We start from the raw sequence: 10,692 nt of genomic DNA on the forward strand, positions 1-10,692 counted from the left end.
TACTCCGCAGTTTCCCAGAGGATTCTGATTATACTCCTCTCAGAACCTTAGACACTTCCCTCTCCCCACCCCCGACCCCTTACAACAAGGTCCTTACCTCTGAGATTGTCCGTGCCAAAGTCAGCCTGACAGCGTAGGTCCCAGAGCAAGTGAAGGGAAGTCTCTGCATGAACCTACATATGATTGAGTCATCAATCTGGGTCCTTATCTTGGCTCCCACCTCTTCAATGAAAAGCTTTTTTCCAGAAATGCCACATCTCTGCAAACTCTTGAGTATATTCCTATTTTAAATTTTGCAGAGAATGGGTCTGTGTCTCATGAGTGATGTGAGATGGGAAGCTAAAGAACAAACCAGAGAACTCAGGATTGGCGGTGGACTATCAGAGGGAAAAAAAAAAAACAAAAAACCAAACAAATACTCTTCTGTTCCTTCTCTTTATGACCCACATTTGGCCTTTTAATGTAACTTCAGTTGTAATAGATTTACTTACTTAGTATACGAAATGAGCTGAACCAGATAATTTTGTAACACCCAATCTTTTGAGGTTAACTGACACTGCATATGTAGATGATCATATTATTACCCGATATTATATCCTTTCATTATTCATACTGCTCATTTATTTTGGTATTCTTACTGCTCTGGTTATGTATTCCAATCCAATACTTTGAGCAAAAAAATTATTTTTTTGAATAGCCTGAGATACATTTTGGAGTAGTGAGAAAAAAAGTGAATAAAGATACACAAGATCTGCTTCAGGGTGGGAGTGAAGGAACAGTTTGTGCCGTAGAAGAATTCAGACCATGGGTTTTGTCTAGTTCTGTCACTTACCCACTTGTGAATGTGAGAATATATTGCAAGTCTTCATCTGACAACTGAATTCGAAAAAGCCTATCTTATAAGACTATGGGAATGTATGTATTGTATGTAAAGTGTCTGTCAGGATCACTGGCAAATATTGGTTATATAATAAATAGCAGTTATGATTTTTGCCTAGACAGTATCATCCTAAGAATGTTTTTTTTTTATTAAAATCAAGGATGTGTCACAGAAATTACAATGCTCTCAGACAAAAGAACACCGAATCAGCCAAAAATTCACTTTTGTATGTAAAATTAAATAGTTTCCTCATTACAGCATTTATTATTTAATATTGGTGTGTTTTTTTCCTACAGCCTTGATGAAACTCAGAGCTCCTAGAATTTTGTCAAAGACCAACTTTTCCAGTCCTTTCCAGCTGTCCTTCCATCCAAACCACCTCCATATTCTATTGTTTCTTCTCCACCAAAATCTAGCCCTCACTTAGAATTTGCCAAATTACACTCAAGATAACCTAATTAAAATGCTCGTGTGTGTGTGTGTGTGTGTGTGTGTGTGTGTGTTTAATGAAATGTATTGGGGTGACATTGGGTTAATAAAATTATATAGGTTTCAAGTGTACAATTCAATAATTTCATATGGATATTGTATTGTGTGTTCACCACCCAAAGTCAAATCTTCTATCACCATATATTTGACCCCTTTACCCTTTTCTACCTCCCTCCCTCCCTCCCCACTTCCCCTTGGGTAACCACCATACTGTTGTCTGTGTCTATGACTTTTTGTTTGTTGTTGCTTTCAGTTTTATATCCCACATATGAGTGAAATCATATAGTTCTCATCTTCTTCCATATATCTTATATCACTTAGCATTATATTCTCATGTTATATATACATATATGCTTCCTTGTTCTTTTTTCTTAGGAGTGCTTTGGCTATTCAGGGTCTTTTGTGGTTCCATACAAATATGATAATTTTTTTTTGTTCTATTTCTTTAATAAATGCCTTTGGGATTTTGATGAGGATAGCATTGAATCTGTATATTGCTTTGGGTAATATGGTCATTTTTCATATGTCAATTATTCCAGTCCATAAACACGGAATATCTTTTTATTTCTTTGTGTCTTTTTCAATTTCTTTTAATAATGCCTTGTATTTTTCAGTGTATAAGTCATTCACATCCTTTGTTCAGTTCATTTCTTAGTATTTTATTCTTTTTGTTGCAATTCCAAAAGGAATTATTTTTTTCATTTCTTTTTCTGAAATTGCATTGTTAGTATATAGGAACATAATGGATTTTTGTACATTGATTTTGTATCCTGAAATTTTATTGTATAAAATACTCTTTTAATGCAGTGGAATCTGGCTCTACCCATTCAAAGTAAAAAGTGTCAACACAGTGGCTTCTATGCATCTCACCTTAGGGACTTCCCCCTTATTTCTCAGAAACTCTCTGGATAAAATGTGCAAAGGACACTTATGTGTGCACTATATTCTCCTGCTTTCAGATAAGAGTAAAGACACCTTTCATCCTGCCTTTTAGGGGCTAAATTGTGTCTCCACCCAAATTCTTGTTGAAGTCACAACACCCAGTACCTCAGAATGTGACTGTAGTTGCAGTTAAGGTCTTTAAAAAGAAGGTTAAGTCAAAATGAGGCCATTAGGCTAAGCTATAATCCAGTCTGAACGGTGTCCTTGTAAGGAGAGATTAGGACACATAAGGAGAGACCAGGGATGCATTCACACAAGGAGACAGACAAGTGAAGAAGGCAGCCATCTGCAAGCCAAGGAGAGAGGCCTCGGAGGTAACTAATCCTGCCAGCTCCTTGATCTTGGGCTTCCAGCCTCCAGAACAATGAGAAAATAAATTTTGGATGTTTAAGCCACCCAGTCTGTGGTATTTTGTTATGACAGCCTGAGATAACTAATATACTTCCCCAGGTAAAGATTTCTTTTTGGATTATCTACCATCCCAAAGGAATTCATAAGAGCTTGTCTTAATGGCCTTCTATTTTACCCCATAAGGTGAGGAAGTAATTTCCACACTATGGTTATGTGGCGTCCAAACAACACTAGACACAGAAACAGCCATTTATTAATCGTGTATACTCAGGAGTGGAGACGAAGACACCACATGCCCCTCAGTGCCACATGAAGGCTGCACTCAGGAGCAGAATGAATAAGCAGGGTCTATGGAAGGCATGGTTTGTGGTACAAGAGGATGAGGTGACCCCTAGTTCCCATAGCAGCATGTAATCAGTTTGTCTGCAAAATTCCTCAGGCTGGTACGGAACGAAAAACTGCTACTTAGGAATAAACAAGATCTATACCTTGTACACTTCATAAAGATGGCTGTTTAGGAGGGGAATTGATCTGCAAGTGAAGAGTATGGAGGCGAACTTGCAGTTGGGCGATTTGAGGCCCTGCTGGTTTCACCAAATGTCCACGCAGTGCATAACATTGGGCCTTAATTTTACACCTTACACCACGCTGCATTTACCATTCAAATATATTCTCTCTCAACTCAAAATACCTCATCTGAGGGTCCGTCCTATGCTCACCAGTTCCATAGCCTCATCTAGTCCACCATGAAGCTTAATTTGAAATGACATTGCAGGGACTGACTTGCACCTTCCAAAACTTAAACTGCCTTACCTCAGAGAATTTATACTTTACTGCTTTCTTGTGTAACACCTCCCATCTCATTCATTCTTTTTACGTTCCTATAAGTTATAGAGCATATCTCAGCATCTTCCTTACATAACTGAAGCTCTTACCTTCCAGGGTTGAGAGCAGAGGCAAGATCTTTATTAGCATTCTCAATACTAGAACAAAGCACAGCCTATATCAGTTATAATGTTCTTTCTTCATATGCTTCAGAAACCAAGAGGGACACCTCTCTCTCTCTCTCTCTCTCTCTCTCTCTCTCACTCACTCACTCACTGTCTTTTATTTCTTGTAGTAGGAAAAAAGAGCTGTGCCCAACAGTGACTTTGGTTTCCATTTTACGGGCATTATAAATAAATAACATCATATTTTTATCTCTTTTCTGCATTGGATGGTAGAAAGCATAAGACCAAATTGGGAAAAGAAAAAACCAAAGAGCTATACATCAAGCATGTTGAATACTACCTTCTTATTGAGTTCTACTTAATATTTCTACTCTCATTTTAAAAAACTCATTTTAATCATTTGCATTTTAGGTTGCTGTGTATATAATGATACACACACACAGTTGACCCTTGAACAACACGGGTTTGAACTGCTCAGCCCACATGAATTGTTTTTAATAAATATACAGTGGGCCCTCCGAATGCCTTGCTTTCTCATTCCTGGATTCAACCAACCATGGATGGAATGTATATTAGATCCATGACTGGGAGTCCTCAGAAGCAGAGGACCACTTTACAAATTGTTTTACACCATTTACATAAGGGACTTGAGCATCCACAGATTTTGGTATCTTCAGGGACTCCTGGAACCAATTTCCTTTGGATACCAAGGGACAACTGTGTTAAGATTTTGGGGACCACAAAGTTATATGCCAATTTTCGACTGTGCATGGAATCAGTGCCCCCACACTGGCATCGATCAAGGAATAACCGTATATAATTTCTGCTTATAATACATAACAGAAAAGTTTTTCCTGAGGGAGTCCTGTAAGTTGTTTACATGGGCCTAGCCTAATACTGAGTTGTAGATTTTTCCTGTGGTTATAAAAGGAGTAAGTAAGACAGAGAATGTGTGTTTATCTTTGGTCATCTGATGGTTAAATTTATATGTCCATTTGGGCTGTGGGACACCATGGCCAAACATTATTCCGGGGGTTTCTGGGAGGATGTTTTCGATGAGATTAACATCTAAAATGGTACACTGGAGGAAGCAGACCAACCCCCTCAGTGTGGGTACACCCCTACAATCAGGGAGGCCTGAATAGAACGGGTCTGACTCTCTCCTGAGTGAGGAAGAATTCCTCCTGCCTAGTCGCCTCTGAGATGAGACACTGGCTTTTCCCTGTCTTCAGGCTCTGATGAAAACATCAGCTTGTCCTGGGCCTTAGCCTACTGCCTTCAGCGTGGAACTGTGCCATCAGCTCTCCTGGGTCTCCTGCTTGTCCACTGACCCTGCAGATCGTGGGACTTGTCAGCCTCCATAATCACGTGAGCCAATGACTTATAATATATAAACAAATATAACTCGATTCTATTGATTCGTTATCGGGACAACCCTGACAAATGCGTTTCTGAATCCTATTTTGAATAGTGTAGGGTTCATTCAAACGTAGCCCCTCCACATCTACAGAAGACAAAGTGGAAGGCTGGGTCAGCAGCTTCAAGGAGGACAGTGGACAGAGTTTGCCGGGCTGCGCTTGTCCCCAAGGACACTTCCCGCTGCTCCCGTGGGCACTGTCTGCAATTTTGCCTGTTCCCATGGACATTATCTGCCTGTTCCGCCTGAGGACATGGCCAGCCAAACCTCCCCTGCACTAGCTAGCAGCACGGCCTGTTCTCATCCGCGGGGATGAGCCTTGTCCCCCAGGATGAGGCGATCCCTCTCCCCTCTGCTCCCATATGGACCAAGGCCTAGTCTTGGCTGGACGCCTTTTCCTACAGCTCGAACTCACCCAGTGCTGAGGCCTCCCTGTTTTGTGAATAATAAATGGGGTGTCTCAATCCACTGCTCCCTCTAGTGGATTTTTGGAACGTGCAAGGCCCAGGTGCAGGTTCCTGGCCTGGTGCTTCTACGTTACAAATAGTAATTTATAATCATGACGGGAACTCATGCGTTTCATCAGTTTTGTAAAAATGGAAAGCATAAATAATATAATTAAATAATTTTGTTCTTTCCACAAGCAGAGAGGGACCTATTTATATTTTGCTCTGCAGGTTTATACTTTACTTTCTGTATGTAAATGTCTCTCTCTCTCACACATATACATATATATATATATATATATACACACACACACACACACACACACATATATGTGTGTATATATATATATACACACTTATGCACATTTGTGTGTATATATATTGATATACATAGTTATACATATGCAAAAATACATACACATACACATGTATATGGGTGTTGAGTGTCACACAGTCTATCAGTGTTTTTGTTCTACTGTTGTCTATTACATTGGCAGCAGGGGAGATCCATACGAGAATGGCCAGGGAAGAACTGGCTAGCAGGTCAGGATCCAGCGTTGGCTAGCCGATTATACTAGGAATGACCCAGTGGAAGGACGCTGCATTTCAGGACAGCGCTGGGAATGAACAACAGCCAGCACCTGAGTAGAGTCAGCTGTCAAGGACCCTTGGGGCAAGGGACAGTAAACGAAGCTCATAGACATTCCCCAAACTGTGCATTGTCGTCATGTGCACCTCACCTTTCTTCCTGGGCCTGCTTTTAACGTTCGGCACGAACCAGTTAGTCTATGCGCTCTGTTCACCACACTGGGACAGGAATTCAGGACCCCTTCAGTTACTGCCCCAGGAATCCCACCCACGATCCCAAAGTGGCTATTAAGAGCAGTTTTTGTTCCAGTATTCAGTCTCTAAACTTTCAGACACCCGGTCTGAGTGTGCGCTTTCCTCCTGAGTCTTTGAGTCTCCCCCAGCCCACCATTCTGCCTTACTTGAAATGACCTCCCTCTGGAGGACTTGCCCTGTCTGGCCCCAAACCGCCTTGCCTCGGGCAACCTTCACTTGACTGCTCTCATGGGGAACCTCTTCTCTTCTTCACCCTTTCCTATCAGTTGAGCTTTCTGAATTACAGGGAATCTGTCTGTCTTCCTTTCATGGTAGCTGGTTCCAGCCTCACGATTCTATGGGCAGCGGCCCTGCCTTCTTTTTCTTACCAGGCCCCATACCACCATGGCCCTTCCCAAGAGCAGATGCTCACATAAGTTTGGGGAATAGAAGAGAAATTGAGTCAGAGGACTAACTTGTTAAGAGTTACTATCTCTGACTTTCTTCAATAAGCTAAGTATATTGAGGTATAAATCAATTTACAAAAGGAAAGACTGAGAACAATAAGGCAAATCAAGGTTGATGACGTTTTATTTATTTATTTATTTTATATTCCATTTTCCCAAACTTTAACTGTGGAATTCTTCAACACTTCCACGAAAAACTCTGCTGTGATTCGATCTTTTTTGTCTTGAAGACAAAAAAAAGATCCTCAGTGTGCACTACGGGTGGAAGAAGACGGGGCCATGGAATCAGGCCTTGCTGTGGCACTAGTGCCAGCCCTCCTTGCACTTCTGGTGCGTGCCCTTTCTTCTCGTAAGGCCTCTTCATACTGTGAGAAGGCACTAGGCACCGTGGCTCCGGCTTTGGCCAAAAAGTGGAGGACTTTCATCTTGCTGGTCTCAGCATGAGCTCTAGGGCCCCACAGGTACTCATGGCGAGGTGGATCACTGCCAGGCACCTGGCGGTACTCCAGGTACTTCAGATTCACCAGATCTTTACTGATGAGTTTTCTCGGCTCTCCATAGATGATGTGTTTCTTCCCAGGATATATTTGGAACAATTTCAGAAACACCCAGAGGTCTTCCTCAGTGGCGCAGTTGCCCTTCATGAAGATGAAGCCCAGGATATTCATCAGAAGGCCGGTCTTGGGCCAGCCCCTGCCTGCACGCAGCCTCCCATTATTGGGGATGTTCAGTTTGCTGATAAACTTGTACATGTTTGAGTCGACTTCCTTCAGATCAATCGCGAAGACAACTTCAATGCGCTCGGCGGCCTTCTTGAGGATCTCAGCGTATTTGTCCTGGTGTTCCTCTCCCAGGATCTTCTCGATGTCTTTCTTCAAAATGGGTTGGTTCACTTTGAACTTGTGCAGGAGGAACTGCTCCACCGAATCCACCTTCACAGTGGGAGACGTACGGCCTGACCTGTGAGCAGATGAAGCAAGGGAATAAGAAACTGCTTCATCTTGGCTTTCCTCGCCATCATCAGAGCTTGTCTTATCTGCGCCTGGAGAGGTGGTGGTGGTGGCGGTGGCTGAGGCCCCTCCCGACGCCTGGAAACTGCTATCTGACTCGGTCGGTGACGTGCTCTGGGAAGGAGCTTCCAGGGCAGAGGAGCTGGAGGGAAGCTCTTCCTCCATGGCTGTAGCTTCATCAGACCTCTGAGCATGGGCCTTATTGCGAGCCTGGTGGCGTTGCTCACGAGCACGGAGCTTACTCTTCTGACCCCGAGGCATGATGTCACTGGTCAGGGACAGCAGGCAACGCCGCAGGCAGAAGAGTAGAGGAAGCGGGTACCTGGAGGAGGGAGAATGACATGGTATGTGTCCCCTCGGCGGGAAGGTTCCACCTCGGCTTTGCCCAAGGCTGCCTATGCAGGGTCTGAGAGCAGTGCTCTAGGAACTCTCAGGACCCTGCTCTCATCAGCCATTCCCCTGAGAGCCATGCAGAAAATGTCAGTGTGTCCCTGGGACACAGCCATTCAGCCCTCCCTAGGTGTTACTGGGTGACAGCAGGGGCTAGCAAGGGGGACCCTGTGTCCTGGGTTTGGGAAGTGTTCTCAGTTCACTGTCAGGATCTTTATGTTAATTATTGTCCCGACCAGGTTCCCCAGTCCCCGTCGCTGCCCTGAAGCTGACACTTCAAACATCCCTGCCGTCATAAGGAAGATAATGGTGCTTCTGGCGGAGAGCACGCGGATCCAGCGCATCCCTGGGCCCTGTCTGTCCTGGCCGGTTGGAGGTATGTTCTTTCTGAATGCAACATGGCATATAGGTAGGTCCTGAGCCCCCCTTTCAGCTGACTGTTGGCTTTACCTTCCCCATGCATTCAGGGTGAGTGGGTGGCCCCTCGGTCTGCACTCAGTTTCCTTTTGGCACTGCGAGGGCCAGGGTCCCCTGTCTCCCTTTGCTTGAAGCCTGTCTCATAGTGAGGTCAGCACCTACCCCGGAGCCACCAAGAGCAGAGAGTGTGGCCTGCTCTGCCTGCACTTGCCTGGCTTCTCCCAAGTGCAAGATGCACCGGGCAAGCTGAAGTTCCCTCAGCAATGCTCCCGACACGTCTCACTGAAACCCCATTTGAACTTCTGGATATATCTAAGACTCTTCCCTCTACTGAACTGTGACCACACCGCTCAGGCAAAAGGCTCACGTCTCTGTGACCTTAGGAGGAATTCAGGGGCGATTCTGTTTGACAGAAGCCTGGGCCTCCTTGAGTGACAGTGGCATGCATTCCGAGGTGTCCTCTCTATTATGAGACTCGTGGTACGCGCAGTGACCGTGCCCCTCACCCTGACTCTACCCATGACCTGGAAATCCTCCCTCTGCTGCCCCGCTTCCAGCCCCTTAACCAGGGCCCCACCTCCCCGACTGTCCTGAGGACCAAGTGAGGAAGCACCTCCTTCTCCATCCCTCCCGGATCCTCCCAGGATGAAGTCAGGAGTGGGGTCTGAGTGGGCCCCGATGTGGGGAATGGGGTCCTGTATTCCGCACGAGGGTTCTCCCTCACTCTGTGGGGCCTGGACATTCTCCCTCTGCTCCGCTCAGCCGAAGTCCACCCGCCTCGGGCCGAAGCCTTTATTCCCCGACAACGCTACGCGGCAGCCACTGGACTTGGGGCCTAAGAGCCATGATGGGGCCTCCCGGGCAGAGAGCAGGGGCGGGGTGGGGCAGGGCGTGACCACCTGTCTTCAGGGAAAAGGGGGATTGGGGTGGTAGGGCCTGGCCCACACTTCTGGATCAGGGCACTTCACATCTCGACAGAGACAGGCCACGGGGCTTCTGCTCACCCAAGGCGGCAGCTCACACGAGGCCTCACGCTCCGCAGCTTGGCTCACAGGAGGTGCGATGGGGCCACTTCCGGTCACCTGAGTCCAGGCCTTCCGGGCAGGGGGCTGTGCGGGTGACTGACGTGCTGGGGACGCGTTTGGGGCGTGTCCAGGAGGACCTTCTCCCGCGGGCCTTTCACTGACCCTCAGCAGGGCCTGGGCCTTCTCTCTCTCTGCTGAGCCAGTCACCTGGACTCACACCAAGGCCCTGGTTTCCCTCTGAACCCCAGGTGGAAATGTTTGGGGGCCTGAGACTAGCGGCCATGCCCGGTGCCTCCCAAGACTGACAGTAATGGGTGCTCCCCGCAGTCCTCCTTCCGCACCATCCCTGGACTCCTTGTGGGTGCTGGGCTGCTTCCACTCTACGACCTGGGGCACCCCTCACGTCCAACACCTCCAACACCTCCACTTTCGGAGACTCCTGATAACACCATGTGCAGGTGCACGACCTCTGGCCACTGCTGCCTGAGGCTAGAGATGATGCAGGGTCGGAGAATCCTGTGGGCTTCAGTGTTCTGGGCTCAGAAGTCTGCGCTGTGCTCTAGGCGGCCTGGAATTTTTCCCTTTCCTAACTAAAATCTTGCCTTTTCTGACCAAGTATCTCAAGATCCGCATGGCGAAAGTGGGGTGCTCCTAGGCTTGCCAGCTCAGCCTGGGGCCTGTGGTGGCTGACATGTGTGTCATTGTTGAAAGCTTTTGGAATGGATTTCTGTCCTTAGTTGCCATTACTGTGCTGCATACTATTCTATTTCATTAGTCGTATTTATATTTTTGACAAATAAAAGTTATATATGAGGTACAATGTGAGGTTTTGAAATATACATACACTGTGTCATCATTACTACACTTGAATTACATAACATCATCTTTTATTTGTCAAAAATATAAATACGACTTTTTTGAGCATGTGTGGTGAGAAATCCTGCCTTTTCAACAATGTGAATGAACCTAGGTGGATATTATGATGAGTGAACTAGGGCAGATTCAGAAATTCAAATACCACATGATCTCTTTTACGTAGAATCTATTACAAAGCAAACTTGTAGTAGCAGAGAGTAGCATGGTAGT

General features: G+C 45.7%; 1 protein-coding gene across 1 annotated transcript; it reads right to left on the reverse strand.

Annotated features, from left to right (window-relative positions):
- Positions 1 to 7,009: 7,009 nt before the first annotated feature.
- On the reverse strand, positions 7,010 to 8,035 carry LOC120612392 (melanoma-associated antigen B3-like). The gene has a single exon (XM_039874820.1). The coding sequence runs from the start codon at positions 8,033 to 8,035 to the stop codon at positions 7,010 to 7,012; it is 1,026 nt and encodes a 341-aa protein (XP_039730754.1).
- Positions 8,036 to 10,692: the final 2,657 nt, after the last annotated feature.

The sequence above is a fragment of the Pteropus medius genome, unplaced genomic scaffold, assembly GCF_902729225.1.
Source record: "Pteropus medius unplaced genomic scaffold, Ma_sr-lr_union100, whole genome shotgun sequence".
Classification (NCBI taxonomy): Eukaryota; Metazoa; Chordata; class Mammalia; order Chiroptera; family Pteropodidae; genus Pteropus; species Pteropus medius.

Coding starts and splice junctions, on each gene's coding strand:
- LOC120612392 (XM_039874820.1), bottom strand. CDS start 8,035: ATGCCTCGGGGTCAGAAGAGTAAGCTCCGTGCTCGTGAGCAACGCCAC.